This window comes from Lacerta agilis, chromosome 18, assembly GCF_009819535.1.
Source record: "Lacerta agilis isolate rLacAgi1 chromosome 18, rLacAgi1.pri, whole genome shotgun sequence".
Lineage (NCBI taxonomy): Eukaryota > Metazoa > Chordata > Lepidosauria > Squamata > Lacertidae > Lacerta > Lacerta agilis.
Window position 1 is genome coordinate 10,417,885 of NC_046329.1, and position 22,694 is coordinate 10,440,578.

At 47.7% G+C, this 22,694-nt stretch overlaps 1 protein-coding gene across 2 annotated transcripts in view; it reads right to left on the bottom strand.

Moving 5' to 3' along the window:
• PTBP1 (polypyrimidine tract binding protein 1) overlaps positions 1-22,140 on the bottom strand; it is a 38,627-nt gene extending 16,487 nt beyond the window's left edge. Inside the window, exons 1-7 of one of the 2 annotated variants that reach the window (XM_033136577.1) lie at positions 22,018-22,140; positions 14,507-14,537; positions 5,429-5,504; positions 4,931-5,002; positions 3,219-3,391; positions 1,803-1,949; positions 226-396 (exon numbers count right to left, since the gene is read on the bottom strand). In XM_033136577.1, coding sequence (XP_032992468.1) covers positions 226-396; positions 1,803-1,949; positions 3,219-3,391; positions 4,931-5,002; positions 5,429-5,504; positions 14,507-14,537; positions 22,018-22,025 — 678 coding nt within the window. In that variant the 5' untranslated portion in view covers positions 22,026-22,140. The remainder of the gene's footprint in view (positions 1-225; positions 397-1,802; positions 1,950-3,218; positions 3,392-4,930; positions 5,003-5,428; positions 5,505-14,506; positions 14,538-22,017) is intronic. The other variant, XM_033136579.1, reaches the window with a different exon arrangement.
• Positions 22,141-22,694: the final 554 nt, after the last annotated feature.

Genomic DNA, 22,694 nt, shown 5'->3' on the forward strand with positions numbered 1-22,694 from the left:
GCAAGACTTGCAGGCCATGGGAAACAGGCCCACAAACAAAAACTCAAAAGTGGGCAGACAAAAAAAGAGCTTTCTTCGCCCCGCAGCCACATTTTCTCTTCAACTCTCTTCCCTTGTGAGCCCCTACATGGCCAGAACACCAGGTGATCTTTTGGCCAGCAACCATCTAAGCCTATTTCATATGAGCTGTCGGGAGGAATTTTTTTAAACCCCGGAATCTCTCACCTGATGCAGGACATCCAGGGTGACGGGATAAAAGAGGTTTTCCACAATGATCCTCAGGACCGGGCTCTGCCCAGCCATGGCCATCCCAGCATCCACAGCTGCAGCGGTGGCAGACAGCGCGAGGTTCCCGGACTGCACGGAGTTCACCGCTTGCAGGGCTGCCTGAGCGCGCTGTGGAGCCAAACGTTTTCAGTACGTTAATAAGCAGAGAGGTGGAAAGAGAAAGATGCGAGCGCTCACTCGGCTTCAGAATCATGTTGCGCCCCCTGTTGAACAGGACACTGAATGACAGACAGACATGCAGGTGGGCCTTGGGAATCTGGCATTTAGCCTGAAGAGAGGAGCGGGGACGATGACAAAGATGTTTTCCTCATCCTGTACACAAAAGGACAGGGACCCTGCAGCACTCGAGATGCTGTTAAGACTCCCAGGAGCCAGCCAATGGCGCGGCTGACGCGAGCTGAAGTCCAAGCAACACCTGGAGGGCCACAGGTTCCCCTGCCCTGCTGCACGTTGAGTGCGAACTCTTCCAACAGCCACAGGTAAGACATTAACACCATCTATTTGTAATTCATTGAAACCGACGGCTTCCAGGGTCGGCATGCCCTGCTGCAACCAGAATGGAACATGCACGTTTATACACTTTACCATGTTGTGAGCCACAGAAAAATAAGCGAGACCTCAGTTCAAGTGTGGGTTCGATTCAGCTAGGTTTCACTGAAATTAATGACTGCAACTAACTTAGGTGCATTAATTTAAATGGGTAAACGTATTGTTGGACAGAATCCTTTGCTTCCATTATAAACTCACTAGGTCACCCTAGGCAAGCTACTTTCAGCTATATTATACCATTTCTGTATTTAGGTAGGAGTGCAATGTTGATCTAACCTACAGGGTTTTTTTTGTAATGCAATGTGGTGGGTTTTGAGCACCCTACAACACTAGAAAATGTGAAGGAGCATCATGAAATGATAGGTAAGGTTAAAAAAAAAGGTAAAGGACCCCTGGATGGTTAAGTCCAGTCAAAGGCGACTATGGGGCTGTGGCGCTCATCTCGCTTTCAGGCCGAGGGAGCCGGTGTTTGTCCACGGACAGCTTTCTGGGTCATGTGGCCAGCAGGACTAAGCGCTTCTGGCACAACAGGACACTGTGGTGGAAACCAGAGTGCACGGAAACGCCATTTACCTCCCCCCTGCAGTGGTACCCATTTATCTACTTGCACTGGCGTGCTTTCGAACTGCTAGGTTGGCAAGAGCTGGGACAAAGCAATGGGAGCACACTCTGTCGTACGCATTTGAACCGCCGACCTTCCGATCGGCAAGCCCAAGAGGCTCCGTGGTTTACACCACAGCGCCACCTGCGTCCCTGCTAGGTAAGGACTTCAATCTGATCCAGAGTGAGTATTCTTAGTACACTCTTCCCTGCCTTACTTTACTTCACTGGGCTACAAACAAATCATGTACACCTCTTCTCAGCAACGCAGCCGTCGCTCGTCTCTTTCCTCGGCAAATTTAAATACAGCCGAGGACACAGAACATTACCCCAAAGCCCCACCGTTGCTTGAACTCCCTGCTCACCGCCTGGTTTGGAGAGTTGTCCGTCTTCAGCTCTTTGTGGTTGGAGAACTGGATGTAGATGGCCTGGCTCCGAAGGACAGGAGTTACTGTGGTGTAGTAGCTAACCATGGTGTTAGCTGCTTCCTCCGTGTTCATTTCTATGAAAGCCTAATTGAGATCGACAGATGTAAAACACGTGCTGCATCAGCCTTAAGTAATCTTAGCCCAAAGGATGCAGTCAGGTTTCTGAACAAGTCATTCCTTCATACAGACAGAGCCCTTAAATACCAAATCACAATCTACTCTAATTTGGGCATATTTAAAGGGACATTAAAGTTGTGTTTTTTTTAAGGACCTGGTAGGCCTCATAGCCGTCCTACTTTCAGCAGTGCTTTCTGACTTGAGGCAGCTGTTGTAATCTCTGATTCAAGTAGAACTTCGAGACCCAGCAATTAGGATCCAGTTGCCATCAATTGACAAGAAAGATCCCTAACCCGTTTTTTTAAATGAGTGAGGATAGTGGCAGGTTAGTCTTCAACCAAAAAATGAAGCGAGGTCCACAGGCTGCATGTGGCTACCATTACCATTGCCTTTGCAAATCGTGTCTGAATTAAGCATGAGCCAAAAAAAAAAAAGGCACCCAGGCATCATGAGGTAGCCTCGCACAGCTGCTGCCTCCAAGCCCAGCCTCCACCTCAGCGCTCTCCTTCCTGATCTGCCCTCTTCCACAACCAGCAATGCATAGCTTTTATTATTTATAAATTGCTCTTCAGCGTTTCCATTTTCTGGGCAGCTTGCAAAACCAACCCCGGTGGGCGAGAGCATTTACGTGAGCCTAGGCAAGACATTTTACCCAAGAGCTTCAAACTAGGGACGTCAACAACTAAGCAAACAACTTTATACATGCAAGGGATGTGACTGACTTCCAGTCCCAAGGAAGTCAATACAGTCTCTTATCGAGTATCTCAAATTATCAGGTTACTGTTTGCCACTCACGGGAGAGAAAACCACAAGCCTGGGTTCAGACATAATGTTAAGCTAAGCCATAGCTTAGCCCCAGGTAAAAGGACTAGAGTAAAGAGTGCTGTGGCCAAGATTTTTGCTCCGAGAATCTGCATGTCTGCTCATTCCCTAGGCTATTATGCCTTCCACTTTACAGCCAGTTTGAAACTTGGTGGCCTGCATTTGAAACTAGCTCCTTTATGTTAACCCAACCGGAATACGGTCCCTAAAATTGATATAAGCCCGTTTCTAGGCCTGCTTAGGAAGGAAAATGCCGGCCATCTACGCAAACGGTTTCACTCCTCCAAGCAGCTGCAAATCAAGCTATCGATTTGAAGGCTGAAACTGAAGCTTCTGCAGCTGAAAGTAAAGACTCCTATGGCGCAAGCTAATCACTTCTGCCCAAGTTAAATGGCTCCACGTGCACATACATACCTGATTCTTCCCTTTCAACATCAGTAGGTTAGTGACCTTGCCAAAAGGCAGCCCCAAGGAAATCACTTCGGCTTCCGTGACGTCACTGGGCAGCTTGCGGATGTGGATCACTCGCGACGGGATTCCTGCAGTTCTGCTGTCACCTTTGAACTTCTTGCTGTCGTTTCCATTGGCTGGAAGAGAGATCCGGCAGGGGCACGTTAGGTCTCCGGGGCAGTCCCTGGCAATTTCCTCGCCCATGGCAGTCAGATTGAGGAGTCGGGAAATGATGTCACTTCCTAGCCAGTTTATAACACTTTTCCGGTCACCATTTAGACCAGTGTGTATTAGAACCAGACTGCCCCAGTGGCTGTCTAGTATGGCTAGCTACTCCAGCAAGGCTGGGCAACGTAAGCATAAAGTTTAGCAGGCACACCAAGAGTAATCCAAGGAGGCCCTACCTCCTCTGGGGCTAAAAGGTAGTAAGTGAGCACAGGAGACACCTCTGAGACTTTCAGAGCTATTACACTGATGCTGTGGCCATGCAAAACTGCCCCACCCAACCCCCAGTTTAAGCCAACCCCTAGAACTCCACCCACCGCATGGGTTGAGCGTAGCTTCTTGCTGGCAGAAGCGATATAACCAGTGCAGCCAGTTGTGCCTTTGAAGATGGCTGTGCACAGCCTGAGAAACGTGCAAGCCAGCTGGTTACACAACCAGGAAAAACTTTTATGAATCCTTTCATATCTTCGCGTTCTTAAAACGCACAGCTAGCCTGCATTGTGACCCCTTCCCCTTCCAAATGCAGCTAGAAGAGGGGACTTGCTCAGCGGTGGACGCCACATTGCAGAGATGATACAATCTGGACTGACTGTGGCTCATGTAAATTTCAATTGCCTGCCATGCAGATTAGTTGCCAGAGGCCTGACAAATGCCAAATTAGGTTTGGTGGACTAGCAAACTCCTTGTGCTAACCGGCTTGGAGGCTACTCGAAACAGTGTCCCTAGGACATGGCATATTCCCCTAAGCCCCTGCTGTGACATCTAACATAGTGCCACGGTATGCTTCTTGCAAATGGCAGTGTTCGCACCAGTGTCAGGAATGAACGACGTGGCGCGTGTGGTTCTGCACATCACAGCAGTGGTGTGGGAGAAGGACGCCTCTTTTCAAGTTGGCTCTGTGCTCTCAGCAACTTGCGGCGGCCAATCCTTTTAAAATTCCCACCCTTGCAAATGTGATGCGGTCACCGAAATGGGATTTTAAAGCAACACTGAGATCCTGAAATTTGCTACGGTAAATTTGGGCCCGTGGAGTGCCAAGAAGGGCTTTTGAGTTGCACCCTTGCAACGCTACGCCGACTGGCTAACCACAAACTTTAACCGCTTCGCTAAGGCTTTCAAATCCACAGGCGACCTGCCCAGAAGCCTAAGGACACAGAGCGGGACAGTGGGAAAGCAATAATACAAGGAAAGGAAGCTTCTGTTTAAAACCGAGGCCTCGTGGTCTGCCAGCTGGTTTGCCAAACGCCAGCGCAACAAGCATCGACGGCTTCTGCAAAATGCTCAGGCAAGTGTTCCAACACGCCACTGAATACTCTTCTACACTCATCTGACATTCAAATACTGCATGGGAGTTTTAATGTTAAAGAGGTGGGGGCTCAGAGTCAGTCGTGACTGTGGGCGCAACAGTGAGGGGCCAACAGAAAAAAGGCCAGGATCAAAAGCCAGCTCACCCCCGAATAAAGAGGCATCATTCAGTTCCCAGCTGTCAAGAAGCACCCTGTGTAGTGATCCTAGCAGCATGCCTGAAACAGCAGACCCAAAAAAACAGACCCCTTGTTAAACGCCAAAATATCAGGGTGTTTTGAAATGTATGCTTTGCAATCTTATCTCCTGCTGGTAACTGTCCTCTGCCCTTACCTGTGCGGGACGCTTTGCTAGTATAAACACATCTTTAATGAGATGCTCCGGGGCAGGTTAAGTCAAGGAATTCATTCTGGGGGTTGAAGGGGGGGAGGCTGCATGTCTGTTTAAACTCGTACAGTAAATCTAACAAGGCAGCAAAGGTTCCTTCCTCGGGGGCAGGGCTGCTCCTTTAATCTTTTCAAGGTGAATGAAGGAATAAGCATATGGGGGTGGGTGGGAGGGGGAATATAAGGAAGAGGGCTAACTTTCGCTGACAACTGGGCCCTTCAAGTAAGCGCTGGACTCCTCGGGCTAGCAATGTTTACCTGCAGAAGCAGAGTTGCTGCTCATGATAAAAGGTCCGTTAGTGACACAAGTAGAGAAAAGTTCGTCAGATCCCCGCTGGAAGAGAAAGAGAGAAGGAGAAAAAAAAAAAAGGTAAGTTGACAGCACTTTTCTAAATTCTACACAGTAACTGCGAGAACAGGAGGACAACCCAGAGCTGAAGTGGTAGAGAAACCGAGCAGAAGGGCGGGGAAAGGGGGGAGCTTGGATTTCCAAGCCCTTGCCCTTCTTTCAACCACATGAAACGGAATCAGCAGAAGTCTGACGTTAAGAAACCTAGTAAGTAAAAGGGCAGAGCTACCCTGGTAAGTTCGCCTAACCAAGGGTAAAGCTTATTTTCTCAAAGGCAGCTTGCTATCCTTGCAGTTACAATATGTTGGACACCTCCTCAGACACGGTCAAGGCAAGGAAAGGCTATGAAGGCAGACTTGAAAGCCTATCCACACCATTTTAATGTGCTGCTGAACAGGTTGAAGTTGTGAAGTTGAAGAACACTCAACCAAACCTACCCAAATGGAGAACACACTTGCCACTGCAAGCAGCTGTTTGGAGGATTTGCTCACCCTCAAGCAGATAAGCCCTTCTTGCTGGCACTTTTATGTTTCTCGAAAACCTACCGTCGGCCTCCAAACATTCAGTGTATATGGTAACTAAGCACACACCCCAGAACAAGAAGCATGAATGCTACAGACGCACACTCTTCACAGCGCGCAAAAACTCACAAGGCAGGAGGGCATGGATTTGCTTCTCCACAACTGTGAAATGATCCCAATGAGACACTGAATCGGTTTGTGGCCAAACTGGCTCTGCAGTTAGAGCAGTCTTCTGCAATCTGGTGGCCTCTGGATGGCTTACGAATCCCCATTAGCCCCGGCTAACATGGCTGTGTCGTAGTCCAAACAACATGGAGGGCACCAGCTTGGGCAGGCATAGGCAAACTCGGCACTCCAGGTGTTTTGGGACTACAACTCCCATGATCCCTAGCTAACAGGACCAGTGGTCAGGGATGGTGGGAATTGTAGTCCCAAAACGTCTGGAGGGCCGAGTTTGCCTATGCCTGAGCTTGGGGAAAGTAGTTAAGAGCACTGACACTTTTGACCAGAGCAGTTCATAACCAGCAAATAGTCGTACCTTGGTTGTCAAATGCCTTGGTAATTGGGACGTTTTGGCCCCCAAACGCTGCAAACGCGGAAGCGAGTGTTCCAGTTTGTGAACACTTTTTGGAAACAGAAACGCCCGACACGGCTTCTGATTGAGTGCAGAAAGCTCCTGCAGCCAATCAGAAGCTGAGCCTTGGTTTTTTAACCATTCCGGGAGTCGAACTGACTAACTGATTAAGTTCGACAACCAAGGGTACCACTGTACATAGTCTGCTTAAGAGCCTCTAGCTTTCCATCCTCTCAAGGCAAACGCTGCAACGTGAAGGCAGAAAGTCAAGGACAGAAGCAGGGGTTCAATTTGCATTGAAGCGACAGTAGCAGGACTTCCAAGAAGGATGCAACTGACATTTGGGATAGGGAAGCCATGGACCTCTGGAGCTCATATGCAGACAAACTCAAGCACATGAACTGGAACTTTTTCCATGAACACACTTCTTCCAAAACAAATGGCCCAAGCTGAACTTCAGTGAAGATATGAGCTCCTACCCACTTGGACCGAGAGGTTTGGGAGAAATTTTCAAGAGCATGTCTGAGCTGGTCTTAAGGCCAATTATGCTTTATATAGACAGCATTCTATGTTCTAAGACAGTGAACCCAAAAGGCAATTGCTCTCAGGACTGTTTTTAGAACTGCCTACTAGCTTATCACATAGGAGGCTTCTCTTGCCTACTAAAATCAGCTACGATAAATCAGTTTCAGCTCAGCAGCTCTATGGGGGATGGCCAAACTTTTGTTTTCCCTTCAGCAAATTTAAAAGGCCAGAAAACGTACCTTCTCAGGGAACAAGAGAACTTGGAAAGTTGCGTTATTCAAAGCCAAGCGGTCATGAAACTGTAAAATCTAGTGTTAGGTTTAACGTTATTTGAGAGAAAATGTTATTTCATTAAATATATCACATATTCTTCTCAATCCAAGTTGCTTTAGGCCAGTTGGACAAACGCTGAAAACACCTATAAAGCAGGGTAATTTACTTTGGAGAGTTTTCTGGTGCCCTAGATGGAGGGGTCTAATTCAGCATGGTATTTTACTTGTGTTTAATAACTGAAGCTAAAAGCCTCAAAACTGCCAAGTTTCCCTAATATTCATTTGCAATTGGCATCCATTCATTATTACTACAGGCAACTCCCCATATTTATTTCGGGTCATTGCGTGCTTGTGTGAAATCGTGTATAACCGGATGCCAATTTAAAAACCCTGCAAACATCCCATTCCACCCCTTTTTGTGACTTTTTGGGTTAACTCCGTGTTTAGCGCGATACGGTCACACACACATCAGACGTGCGTGCCTAAAAGGGCCCCACTGCCTGTATATGAAACGAAAAATGTTGTGGGAAAATAAAGCACCGGGGAATTTTCCATCCCACATAGCTGGTTTCCTTTATTTCTACAGCAGTCTTCGGGGAAACAATCTGTGAAGATGACAGGTTCTGAGGGATTGTGTTCTTCTGGGTTGCTGAACCCAAAATAAACACCAACATTTGCTTCTAGAGAACTGTCAATAAGTCCTTGCGTTTCCTGGCCACAGGAGTGGCAAAATGAAGGTGGTTTTGAGTCCCTCTTCAAAGGCATTGCCTTCTTCCATTCAGCCTTCACTCACACATGTATGCTCTTCATCATCTCGGAGTCAGGTGTGACTAGGCAGTTCCACCTCGGAGCAGAGACTTGGAAGAGAACGATGCCTATTAACATTTCCGTGCAAGTCAGGAGACACACCCAGAACAGCAACAGTAGAGCTCCTTTCAGCACCTTATGCTTAACTGATGGCATTTATTATCTTCCAAGCTCCAACTGAAAACATCTAATGAAACCACAACTAGTAGCTTGTTCAGAGTTCCTTTGCCTTTTTTTGCTTACCATAAGTGTTTTTGCTGGAGATAACAAAGTTAAAGATTTGATACCTGGCATTGAAGTAATTTGCCCCCAACTAAGAATGTGCAGGGCAAATATACAGGAATCTGCGGCAGGAAGCAGTTAAGTAGTATTCCAACCCCCCAACATCCTTCAGCTGCTAAGGAAGAGCTGGTTTTTAACCTCAGAAGTGGCTGGAATAGCAACCGCAATCTGCACTACAGCCGCACCTTGGATCTCAGGCGCCTTGTCTACCGAACCAATTGGCTCCCGAATGATCGAAACCTGGAAGTGAGTGTTCCGGTTTTCGAACGACTTTTGGAAGCCGAACGTCTGGCGCAGCTTCTGATTGGCCACAGGAGCTTCCTGCGGCCAATCAGAAGCTGTGCTTTGGTTTTGGAAGTCGAATGGACTTCCGGAACGGATTCCGTCCGACTTGCAAGGTACGACTGTATAAACCTTAAACCAGCTTTTGACCCCTGTTCGAGTGTATCCATCAGGAGTCCTGCTGGGTTGTTCTCGGCAGCCCTGGGAGGTTTCTAAAACGGAGATCACAATAGCGCAGTTATGGCCATTGGATCTAAGTACCCCAAGACTAACAGACCCCTACTGGTGTAGGTAAATGAAATGGGTATAGCAGCACGTTTTAAATCAGAATGGGCCCCCTCTCCCACCCCCCAAATTCTACGGCTCCGTTCTACGATTATCTTGTCCTAGATTTTCCAACTGGCCACACAATGGGGCCTTGTTAACAAAGCTTGGTTGCTCTTCCCTTTCAGACTCCCCCGAAGCCGACTGGGTGTCCCCTTTCCTATACAGCAGGAAAAGAAAGCTTTCTGTTAGCTGAAACGCTACCTATTAGGGTGCAGAACACAGCTGGCATTCCCAGCAGTTGCTGCTAGGTAAGCAGCCATTCAACACCTCCTACCTCTCACCATTACTTCACACCTCAAACCGGTTAAAATAGGCCATGCAAGCAAGCTTCTTCGCCTTGATTTCCTTTGCCCAAAGCAAGCAGCAGGGCAATAGCCTCCGGGCAAAATCTCTGCTCCAGTTCTGAGCATGTACATTCTCTGTGGGCCATTCAGGCTTGCCATTTTGCCCCTATGGTTGCAGGCTGCACTATCTCTACCAAGGACAGGTTAATTCCTGTATTTCCTGTGGGTGGCCGAATTGCAGGGGTCAAACATCACCGTGAACGATGGCTTGCCTTGGTCCTAGGCTGGAAGACAAGTGTTTCCAAACAGACAGCCAAACACACGTTTTTAAAACTGATTCTCTGCTTTCCCCTAAGTGCTCAGCAACCCACAATTAAGACCTGCAAATCCACTTTCATATTTCATTTCCACGCCACTCCCATAGCAGCTGCCCGCAGAGGAAGAGTGATAGCTTCAACTATGTCTCACCAAATGCATGCATCACAACAAACCATTGCTAAATACAATGCCTGAACTAAGGCAGCCATGTATAGTTTCGGAATGCATCGTAATTTCTTTACCCATTCCAGATAAAAAAATCTTCTGCATTCAGCATGGGGGGAACACAGATCTCCACCAATGAGACTGCACATCCACTATAGACATAAAGCACTGTACTAGAATACTGTATTGCTGTTTCAAATGGTACGAAGGCCTATGATGTTTTGGTTTTTTAATGCCAGAGTAGGCAACCAGCATATGCCTATTTCTTAAAAGTTCTGTTCACAACTACAGAGGAGCAAAGAGAAAATAATGGTCTTACTCTGCTCTCCCTCCATGCCCCAGCCAGACTCCTTCCAGCTACTATGGAGACACGCCATGAAACAAACCTGCCCTTTGAGAGAGTCTGAGGGGTGTGGCTATTGTTATTAACCGCTCAGAATTCCTGAGCTCAGAGTAACCAAAGTTATGCAGTCATGCTTGTCTGATAGGGCACTCCACACCCAAGCTAGCTGCCGCCAGCATTTACAATTAGGAGGGCAAGGCATGGTTCCGACCTAAATCAAATTTTAAAGCGCTTCTTAAAGCTGGCAAAACTCAGCTGCTGCACACCGAAAGGTGGGATCAGAAGTTCTAGGCAGGTTGTTGAATCAAAGGGCTGCATCAAACTAAGTTCTGCTCAGAGTAAACCCAGGGAAATGAATGGGCCTCAGTTACTCACGTCCTTCAATTTATACAAGCTTACTCTGAGCACGACTAACATTGGCTGCAACCCAAAAGGTTAACATTTTAGCGTTATGTTGAAAACCTCCCGCAAACTCACCTTGCCATCACACAATTAGGTGAACTTGCCAAAAAGCAGCTAGAGGGGAAACGTCACATCAGACATGATTCTAGGGCCCAGGCTGTGTAAGAATTGGGATGGCCCGATATTTAAAGGGCACGGACCACATCTGCACCTTTGCTATGGAGAAAGAGTATGATGATAGGGCAAAGGAGGAAGCAACTCGGCCCTTCGGGTCTATAGCGGGCCCAACTGGCCTGCCACACAGCTAGTTGCCAACCTGTGTTACAGGAGGGCTACAAACACGCCTCCCCCCCTTTTGAAACGGAACAACAGAATCACGTTTTAGAACTATCACAGCACACTGTAGTGATTTAAAGTCTTCACCAAAGAACCAAGATGGACATTTGAAACTAGCCTGCTCGAGGCAAGTAGCGATACTAAGCTTATGGTAAAGGTAAAGGTAAAGGGACCCCTGACCGTTAGGTCCAGTCGTGGACGACTCTGGGGTTGCGGCGCTCATCTCACGTTACTGGCCGAGGGAGCCGGCGTCCAGCTTCCGGGTCACGTGGCCAGCAGGACTAAGCCGCTTCTGGCGAACCAGAGCAGCGCACGGAAACGCCGTTTACCTTCCCGCCGGGGCAGTACCTATTTATCTACTCTCACTTTTGACATGCTTTTGAACTGCTAGGTGGGCAGGAGCTGGGACCGAGCGACGGGAGCTCACCCCGTCAGTGCGGGGATTCGAACCGCCGACCTTCTGATCGGCAAGCCCTAGGCTCTGTGGTTTAACCCACAGCGCCACCCGCTCATGGTAACATGCCCCAAACTGTGCAGCACCCAAGCTCTGTGGCAAACGCAGGAGAAACCTGTGTCAGCTTCTGTTCCCAATAGCCCAGGCAGTCTTTAAAGGAGGACGGCCACCCAATAAAAGCTCAGGAATCCAAATAAAGCTTGCAGATCGAGCCCCAGCCAGAGTTGAGGCCAAGGTCACGGCAGAGAAGTGGGTTGCTTGAAAACCTTGGGACATGCTAGCAAGACAGGTTTAGCGATGAAGAAAACATGTGCCGAGCACATGGCATACACACAGTCAGGATGCTTCCTGCCTCAACTGATGCCAACAGAACTTGGGAACAAAATTACCACCTAACAGAGCCAGGGCAACTTGGGGTCTTCAGTTCTTACATGGTGCACCTAATTGCAATGCAAGTCCCTGCTTAGCTTTGCAAACTTCCTAGCCGTTTCCTTGCTCCACCGCTAGGTTTATTCAGAACCAATAGGACACTAGATAGAGCAATGGTCCGTCTCAGTATAAGGTGGCATTCCAAGTCACTTGGTACTTCTTCCACATGCTAAAAGGCCACTATTTTAAGGGGCCTTTCTACAGGGAAGGGAAGATCTGTACTGACTTGATGGCTGCAGCCTCACCCAAGGTAAAGCTCATGCTGAAGTGGAGTGAAAAGCTAAAGTACACAGTAGGCAGGATTGTTTGTCTGGAAGCTACACCAAATTGGAGCCAGGTACAAAAACACAAAACAAGATGACAAAGCAAAATGAACCACTTCAGGCTGAAGGTAAGGGCTATTATTTAAATTGCTCCCTTTACATCGACACACATACTGCAAATGGAAAGCCAGGCTGTTGTTGCATTACAAAACACAACTTTCTAGACCTTTCTGACTGCAAGTGGCTAGTTTTCCACTTGCAGGGAGTGTTGCATTTTACACAAGATGTAGCATCAAACATACACACACACACACCTGCAATTTGTGGAGGTAAGACCTTGCCTACCTTAACGTTTCCCAAATACTAGCACAGATGTAAATTAGGAAAATTCCTATTCCCAGTCACTCGAGTCATCTGTTCCCAGCAACGATTTCACTGAGAAAGCTGTGCCAGATATTTCAGAACCAAGGAAATGGGAGTTTCTCCATTTGCAGCACAGATGGGCATCTCCACACATATACAGCAACATTAACTGCATACCCTACGCGCTTCCCATATTTTTAGACTGCCAAGAAAAGGTCTGCGTGAGTCAATATCCCTTTGTGTCAGCACATGTGGCTCCCATCTGTGGCCAAGCCCGCTTCAGCGAGGCCTACCAAGAGCCAGCTTGTTGCAGCCTTTGAACTGAAGCCGTAAATTGAGGGGCCAGAATTCCTTCGCTCGCATTCTTGGCCTGTGGCCCGAAGCCGTAATTGCTGTTCCCATGGCAAAGATCCTGGCTTCCCTACAAAACCAGGTCTATCCGGCCAGGCGGAGCTAATTGCTCTCAAGCGCGGCTCGCAGAGGAGGGGACAATGAAGCGCGTTACAGAGCCTGTGCCATTTGTATAGTGGGACACAGGCAGTTCAGTCATCGTGGCAAGGGGGGAGCCTTGGAAAACGCCATGGTTCCCCCCCACACACCCACCCAAGGCTCGGTGGTCCGCCATGAGGCATGACTTCACTTCTCTTTCCTGGATTAAGAGCAAGCTAGTGATTAAAAAAAAACATTCCTATTTCCTATGTTAGGTACCAGCCGGTGACTGAACAGCCACGGGCTCATTACTCAGTGATGGGCCAGGACTGAGAAAATGGAGGCACCAGCAGGCTTCAGTGTTTGATCACCTAGGATTTCAACAGGCCTGCACAGCTCATTATCTATCGAAAGTCAACAGTGCTTCCTGGTTCCCACCTCCCTTCCAAGTTGTGATTACAGCAGGCTGAACATTCACCCCCCCCCCTTGCCTTCAGGTGCGATTTTAACCAGCTTTTAGTAAACCAGTGGTCTTTTGCTGGGCAGGATTTTCTTTAGATTTCAAACTTAAAAGACAGGAGCCTGTTGCAAACTAGGTGCCACTCCTCTCAACTAAGTAAGGAACACATCTTTACACTCCTGTAAGTCTTGTCTTTTTACTACCTATCTTTCACAGTTAGCACATCCTATCCTTTACTTTCCTTGAGGTTTGCTGTCTCAGCTTTTATGCTGCTGCCAGTGCTGTTCCTACCACTGTCATTCTCTGTAGATAAAAGCTTTACTTCAAGGCTGGGTCGAAACCAGCAGGATAAAAGGCCAAGTGTTATTGCGCTCCCAGGATACAGGTGACGGTTTAATCGCAAACCAACTTTACAATACAGGCTTGGGGTGTGCACAAAGACAGCTGGACCATCCCTAAAATTAGGGACTGGTTCTTTCTCAGGCAGAAGTATGTCCAGATCTCTCCCCGGACATTTAATAGCAACGTTGATTTATATTTTCAATCACTAAGCTATCTACAAATTGTCAAGGACATCCTGCATACAACAGAACATTCAAGGACCACTCTAAGTGGTCAAAGTGGATGCGTGACTTGTGGTTAGGAGGAAATTGGCAAGGATTTCTGACTTTTAACACTAGCAACAAAACACTCTCTCATATTATACAGCTGAAATTAAGGAAGCTGCGTGTGTGAGTTAACCAGAAGTGGATTTTTCTGTAGAAAGACTGAGTACCATTATGTTCTGCTGCTTTGAACATATTCCTGTGCTTAGAATTCTATATTTCTAAGTGTATGTCTTTTGAACCTTTTGATGGATCTTGGGGTTCTAGCAAAAGCACAAATTGCTCAACATAAGCCTTAAGTCTGCCCACACCACAACTCTGCACACGCTGAACTGTGTGCCTGAAAACACACCGGACATTTCCCTACCATCGCGTGTTCCAGTTCCAACACAAGAGACATGCAGAAACGACTATATAAGCCTCATACCAGGTAACACAAGTCACAAAAAACCATTTTAAAAGCAGCTTGTTTCTGCAAGAATGCAGTGGTTTACAGGACAACATACATCTGCTGAAGCAATGAAAGAAAGGAAGAAGAATGCCTACCTTTGTACCAACTGTTATATCTTGGACAATGCTGTAAGAGAAGGAGAAGAAGTTAAAATATTACATTGGTTTTCAAATACAAGTGGTATAAAAACAACAACTATGCAATTCTTTGCAAGAAAAACTCTGTATGCTTAAAATAGTGACGAGGGACCAAGCACCAAAGGTATTCAGAAAATTACGAGGCAGGAAACTATTTCTTCCAACAGCAAAGTGCAAGCATATTTCTATTTCTAAGAATACAACACAACAGAACACAACTTCCAAGTCAAAGGGCAGTCACCACACCTCAGTTTGTAAGTCATAGTGGCAATTCACCCCCAAAAGGAGAATTGCTAGTTTGTTAATTTCTGTGAAGAAAACAAGAACTGTTTCAAATTGTACTCTTAACCTTCCACCCAGCTCTGTCCAGCTTAGCGAAGCAAGGTTTTTTGCAGTTAATGATGCATACAATAGTAAGTTGCTCTTTAAGGGACGTTGAGATCTTATCACCTTTTGCAGACACCCTTGTTATGAATACCTGTCTAGAATCAGGTCCTCTAATCTCACTGAGTCCATCTTTTTCCATTGTGTGTATCAAAGGGGAAAAACTACTCAAGAAACTTCCCAGCCCTGACTATAGAGCTTGGGCTCCCTACGCAATGGGGTCCGTACTTGTCCCAACAAATTATTTGGGTTCCCTCACCCCTTCCCCCCGCCCAGCATATCAAGACAGCAGTGCTGGGGGTAGAGGGAAAAGAGACAGAAGGAAAATGAGCAGGGCTGCACTGCAGGTTTTAAGGTCCCTCAGAGACGCGTGATCACAAAATGATCACTCCAAACAGCTAGGTCTCTCAGAATGGAGATCATGGCTGCAGTTGGTTAAGAGTGTGGTGCTGACAATGCCAAGGTTGTAGGTTCCATCCCCACATGGGACAGCTGCATATTCAGGTTGCACCAGGTGATCCTCGGGGTCCCTTCCAACTCTACGTGTCTATGAATTTAAATGGGTCTACCCCCTGGTTGTTTTGCCGCTGCACTAAGCCACCGTCTGGCTCAGGATGCTGAGTGCACCCAAACCACAAGCTGCAAACCACAGGACAAATCTTGGTTGCCGCTCATGGGGTCATGTGGAGAGTGCTCAGCCACAAGCCTGGGTTTGGACAACGCAGTAGCCAAACCATGGCTCAGCAGCACGTGGCTCCTTGCTCAAACCAAACCATGGTTTGGATTAGCATTTATGCGTGAAGGGGGCCAGACAGCCAACCCGTATTGCCATACACCTGGAGTTTTAAGACAAAAAGCTTACTTCACCACTCCCCTTGCTCACTTCAGTCAACTGATCCCATTTGGCAATTTCAAAGAAACCAGGCAGACTGCCTCTTATGTTTAACCCCAGCAAACCACTGGGCTCCCTTGCCCCAACTGCCTGCGCATTTCTTCTTCAGAAGGCAACTTCTGACTCCTCACCCCCAGCAGCTCACAGCTGGTGTTACATTTGATTCAGGACTGGCTGCCAGTGGTACTTACAAGCTAGCAGGAATTGCCATTGCGAACCACTGACTTTTTTTTTTTAAAGAAGAAAAAGCTCAGTGAGGGAACGCAGGATTTTTACAATCCCACTGGTGTTTAGAATTGCCAGCGGAGACAGATGGGTTTTGTTGGGATCTTGAATGCCTAGTTCAAGTGGACTAATTAAACCCATCTGTGAAATCAGTAGAGAAGCCCAACCAAAGAGATGCTTTTCACTGTTTCATCATGCGAATTGTGTAAGGGCTAAAAAAAATTAAAAAAATAAAAATACAGGGTTATTGGAAAGGCATTTTGCTTCTGTTCATCTATAGGAGGAAATTCCCAAGACAGACTAACTCTCAAAAGTCATTCTGAGAGCAATGACTCTTATTTCCTGCTTCTCTGGGGAAGGGCTCATTCAAGGATTATTTTTTTTTATACAACTGAGACAATGGTTTTAAACTGATCATAACCGAGCAACTGTTAGGTTCTGGAAAACCTCAGTAATACCGAATGAGAAATTGTAATTAGCTGCTTAGAAACTATTTTATGTAGTTTTTGCGTGCTCTTTGAGTCAAATCAACAAGCTCCATGAGAACATACTGAAGGAGTTATTTCCCGTGGAAGAGTCAAGGCTGGGGGTGGAATGGTGGGATACTTACAGGAAACTTAACATATGGAGTTACAGGTAGGTAGCCGTGTTGGTCTGCAAAATTAAAAAATCCTTCCAGTAGCACCTTAGAGACCAACTAAGTTTGTTCTTGGTATGAACTTTCGTGTGCATGCACACTTCTTCAGATACACTGAAACAGAATATATAAGGGTCTGGTGACTTCTGCTTCAGTGTATCTGAAGAAGTGTGCATGCACACAAAAGCTCATACCAAGAACAAACTTAGTTTGTCTCCAAGGTGCTACTGGAAGGATTTTTTTATTTTGTTTTAACTTATGGACTTGGCCAGTCAAAGGAACTTTCTTATCAGGACCAATTCCTGAGGCTCAGCATTTTAACGGACAGATTTCCTACCAAAGGAAATCCACATTTTGCCTCCCACCAGGAAACTTATTTTTTTATTTTTTGCAAAACTACATCTATCAGTGGTAGTCAGCTATTCCGGTCTTTATCACTTCTTAAAGACAGAATTGCATCAAACAGAATGCATGTTTTGGGTCATCTGAGGGTCTGGATGCCATCACTATGCCCATACCCAGTTCTATTTCCTTTTATTCACCTGGTGCCACAGTGAGGCCGTGGAAATCCTCAATGAGTTGCCTAGATACACTCATTTATTTGATTTGGTCCAATAAGCTGAGGTTCATTCCTAACAAGGTAAGAGGCTCTGTTGGAGAACAGACAGTGTGATCCAGGATTGGGAGTACAGCTGGTTCTGAATGGTGCTGCTCTCCTGCTGAGTAAAGGACTTCATGGGAGCTCAAGATGGAGAAGGGTTACTGATCATAGTTTAAGGAACCTATTCCCATTTATCTGAAAATATCCCTTGTTTCTACTGGATATTCCTTCCACATTCACCACAGACTACAACTTAAGGGTTGAAAAAGCATTAGTTTTCCAAACATATAACAACTTTACAGGGCTGGGGGTGTGTGTGGAAAAAACATTCACCCCATCAATAGGAAATAGAAGTTGAAATCAACTGACAATTGACAGAGATTAATTCATTTTTTGTGACGTGGCACCAGGGGTCAAATACTTTCATGTACCCAGTCACACTGGAATTTTAAACAAAATAGGAAATTCTATCCAGTAGCACCTTAGAGACCAACTGAGTTTGTTCTTGGTATGAGCTTCCGTGTATCTGAAGAAGTGTGCATGCACACGAAAGCTCATACCAAGAACAAACTCAGTTGGTCTCTAAGGTGCTACTGAAAAGAATTTCCTATTTTGTTTCGACTATGGCAGACCAACACGGCTACCCACCTGTAACTGGAATTTTAAAGTGGCACTCACATGCGATGGTTTCTTTTTTTTCAGTTATATACAGGGCTAGTGCCCAAAAAGTTTTATTTCTGGCTCAGAAATATTACTTCCCCTTGTTCAAGCTCTGAACCAAAAGCTCGCGTGGTTTTGTGGGATGACTGAACAGTTTCGGTGGACAGGAACTGCCAGGACAATATACTGAAAAGTTCAGGCATGGACAAACTGCCCTCCAGATGTTTTGGGACTACAACTCCCATCATCCCTAGCTAACAGGACCAGTGGTCAGGGATGATGGGAGTTGTAGTCCCAAAACAACTGGAGAGCCGAGTTTGTCTATGCCTGGACTAGTTTATCATCACACAGTTTCTTATATTGGCTGTTAAGTTATACTTCCACCAGATAGTTATACTTTCACAGGGTTGTTGCTACACAAACCGCACCACATAAGCACAATCTCCTGCCACCCACTTTCTTTGCATTCCCCCCCCCCATTCTCAAGGTCACCTTTAAAAGGTGACTCAAAAGAAAAGCAGAAGTCCCAGCCATACATTGCTCTCCACACCTAGGCAACAAATCTCCACCCAGCTACGCCTGCAGGGGAAACTTAAGATTCTCATGCAAATTGTAGGAGGAAGCATTTTCTAGGAGGTAAATGGAAGGAAGGGTGTGGCAGAAATAGGACCTTCCCAGCATGCCCTTTTGCAATGCATAGAAAAACAGGTGGGAAGCTTCCTGACACACTCACAAGTGGGAGGAAGCGCGAGGGAGCAGCCTTTGGGACACTGAATGGGCACCCACACAACAGAATGTGAAGCCACATGATGGACCAACTACTAGAAAACTAGAATTAAGTAGCAGGCAGGGAAGCAGTGAAACTGCACAAAAACTTTCATTTGCAAATAAGGCAGGGTTAAAATGGAGTATCGCTTTTCCCCAAAAGCAAAGCAAAGGAGTACATAAGGGTGTCTCAGTGTGGAAGGAGGAGAAACACACACAGCGGAAATGGAAATGGAATTAACTTTTGACTAAGGCAGAGGATTTTGAACTGTGGTCTGAGTTCCATTTGGGTAGCCGGTGGAAAGGCTGCAACACAGTCAAATTATCTGTACTCAGCCCTGCACTTAACTTTCCTGCGGATGGAGGAGGACTGTGCGTGAGTCAGCTGGCTCAATGGAGATGTCAGTCGCCAGCCTGACACCCTGAAATCTCCATGTTGTCGCAACTGGACCCATGTCAATAGCAAAAAATGCCTGGGGAATTTTTATTAGGAGTATATTACTCCTGTTTGCTAGACTTCAGGATTCTAGGAGGTTTTTAATAGGTTTTTTAAAAAAGGTATCTTGCAAGCCAGCCTGCCCATGTTACAAAGTACTGCAACCAGGTTGCCTAGACAGTTACGTGCTTGCCACCAAGGCAATGAGAAAAACTATCTACAAAGTTGACCAAGGTCAATCAATGATCTCCAGGAAAGTATGCCGATAGTGGAACTCTGTGAGGGAGAGAGTTTAAAGTTCTCATCTATCCTGGCAGTAAGGAAGAAGCGAACGTGTTTTTAGTACATTCTTTCACCAGTGCGCAGTCAAGAGACCGAGGCAAGAGGGCCACAACCAAACACTTCAGGTACTCAGGGAGAAGGCGTTGGAGAAGGGTAGTTTCAGAAGCAAGATATCCAGATAAGGATAGTAAGTGGAGAAGCACACCACAGGCTTCATAAATGTAAGTTGAGAGGAGGAGGAGGCAGCTACCCTGACCCATAGAAGGCAGCAAAGCCTGCAAAGAAGATGGGACCTAGAGTACTGAGAATATGGGAACCAGTGGGACCCAGGTGGCGCTGTGGGTTAAACCACAGAGTCTAGGGCTTGCTGATCAGGAGAATATGGGAACCATGGGGGCGTGGGGAATGAAAGGTATACTCTGCATCAGGCTAACTAAGATAATCCAAATCACTAATTGTTCTGTAAGTACATTAAAGGGTGCCTCCATTAAAGGATTTCCTTCTTCATCCTTTCAGTTTTGCACCTCCTCATTTCTTCTTCCACACCCACCACTCAGTTCACATAGCTTTATTCCCAGTCACCATTGCTTCCTTTCTAACATAGCAGTGGGGTGGGGTGTGAGCCGTTTTATTTGTTCGCTTTGTTTACTCCTTTAAACTGCCCTGAGAACTCTCTGCATGCAAAAAGTCCCCAAAGTTCAACCTCTGGCATCTCCAGGATGGGTTGCGAGAGGCTCCCTGCCTGGGAAAGTGTGTGTGCATTCACTGCCCTGGTTTACTCAGGACTAAGCTGGTAAAAAAGGAGAAGGGAGGACAGAAGAGTAAGGACCATTAAGCATGTTCGTGCTGTTTTGGGAAGAGCCATTGCTCAACAGTAGAGAGTCTGCTTCCCATGCAGAAAGTCCCAGGATCAACCCCAAACATCTCCTTGTAGGCCTGGAAAAATCCCATCTGGAACCCAGGAAATTGTATCTGCTAATCACTGTAGATAACGCTGAGATAGATGGACCAGCCCTTCATTCAGAATCAGGAGGACTGCCATTTTAATTTTATTTTTTAAAGGAAGGCACAAAACTCGGTGCAGAAGCTCCCAGGTCTAGTCGCTGGCATCCCCAGGCAAGGCTGAGAATACCCTGTCTCTGAAAGTCTTAATCTGTTATGGGGTGGCGAGAATCACAGATCTGTTGGAAGGGACCACGAGGGTCATCTAGCCGAACCCTCTGCAGTGCTCGAATCTGTTGCCCAAGCGCCCACTGCCCTTTGCTAGACTTGTGGCTTCTCCACACTCCACAACTTCTCTTTTTAACCCACGTGCAAGACTGCACACATGGACTTCCCTTTTTCTTTTAGCTCCCTCGAAGGCCTTCCACCACCGCCTCATGTGATTTTGGGTTCATTCATGAGATAGGGCAAATATTCTTGCAACAGAAGGCCGAACCTGAGTGCATCACAGTTCAGCAGGATTTAACCCCTAGTTAAGGATCCCTGCATCCTTAAGAGACATATGCAGACCCTCCAAGTGTCCTTATTTTCCAGGGAATGTCCTGGATTCACAGAAGCCCTCCCAGTTGATCCCAGAACGTCCCGCTTTTCCTTAGGACGCCCCTATTTTCACGGGAGAAACGTTGGAGGGTATGCATATGTAAGCCCACCCCCGGGGGGGAAAAAAGGCTTGGAGGGGGGCAGAGTAAGAAAGAGGAAGGGGGGGAATTAGGAGGAAAGGAAGAGGAGAGAGAGAGAGAGAGAGAGAAGAGGGCGTGGCTAAGAGAAGACTTAGCAGAGACAGACACTCGGGAACAAAGTTTCAGGGGTGGGTTTGAAATACAGACGGAGCGAGCATCCACGGGTGGGGGGGGCGTTAGATGGGTGTTGAAGCGCATGCGCCTTCTTCCGACGATTTCTCCCCCCCCCCTTTACACACAACGCCCCCTTAATTCGGCGGAGGAGGAGGAGGAGGAGCGAGAAGAACTTTAGTTTAGAACGTTTGAGCCTGGGCGGTCGCGCGCGCGAATCGAACGTTGCCGGAGGAGCCGCGGGAGCGCGCTCGCTCTCCCCCCCCCACCCCCACCCACGCTCGGAGCTTCAGAACGTTCACCGAACGGGAGCGGGTGGGGGAGGGGGCGCGCAGTAGCGGGCGCGCGCGCCGGTTAGAACTTTCGCGTGGGGGGGGAGGGGAAAAGGGGAGTGCATATGCGCGCGCATATAGAACTTCTTTCAAAGGAGAGGAAGAGGAGGAGGAGGAGACGGGAGAGGGGGGTGGCGCGCGCGCGCGCGTGCCCGCTCCTCTTCTCTTCTCTCCCCCTCCCTCCCCCCCAACTTTCTACTTCAGAAAGCCATTCGCCTCAACTTTCAGGGGGGGGGAAAGCGGGGCCTAGTTTTCACGCACACACACACACGCCCGCCTCACGGAACCCGATACCAACTCCCCTCAGGCGGGACTTTCCCCCCTCACGAGTCCCTCCTCGACGCCGTCAGGTAAGCTCCGCGCTTCGCTTTTCCCCTCTCAACCGCCCCTCCCCCCCTTCTCTCTCTCTCTTTCTCTGAGGTGATTTCCCCTCACAAACCGCTCCCCTTCCCTTCCGCTCACCCGTCCATGGCACACGAAGGCGACCCGAAAGGGAAGCGGAGTTGGGACGCGCTGGAACAGCAGGAGCGGACTCAACGGCTACGTGTTATATAGACTCACAAAATGGCGGCGCGGGGCGGGACCCGCCCTCGTCCCCTTTTTAGGCGCCGGGGCCCCATTGGCTAGGCGCCGCTGTCACATTGACGAGGCGGGCGGCGGGCTCCTCCCGGTTCGTGGCTTCCCATTGGCTGGGGCTAGGTGACGGGGGCGGGCTCCGGCTCCGGCGCGCGTTGCGATTCGCTCGCCCGAGCGGCGCGCGGGGTGAGGGGGAGGATGACGACGACGTCTCGAGCTCCGGGCGGGAGGCCATTTTGGGGGCGGGCTCCCCATCGCTGTCCGCTGTGTCTTCCAGAGTGAGTGGGCCCGTCGGCGGCCATTTTGGGTATGGGCAAAGGAATTGCGAGCGCGTGGATGGTCTTGGAAGCGAACGTGGCTGGCGTCGGAAGCCTGGCACTTGAGGCTGCCGCGGCCATTTTGAGAGGGGGCAAATAAAAAATATATGTTTCAGTTACAGGTAGGTAGCCGTGTTGGTCTGCCATAGTCAAAACAAAATAAAAAATAAAAAAATTCCTTCCAGTAGCACCTTAGAGAGCAGCTAAGTTTGTTCTTGGTATGAGCTTTTATGTGCATGCACACTT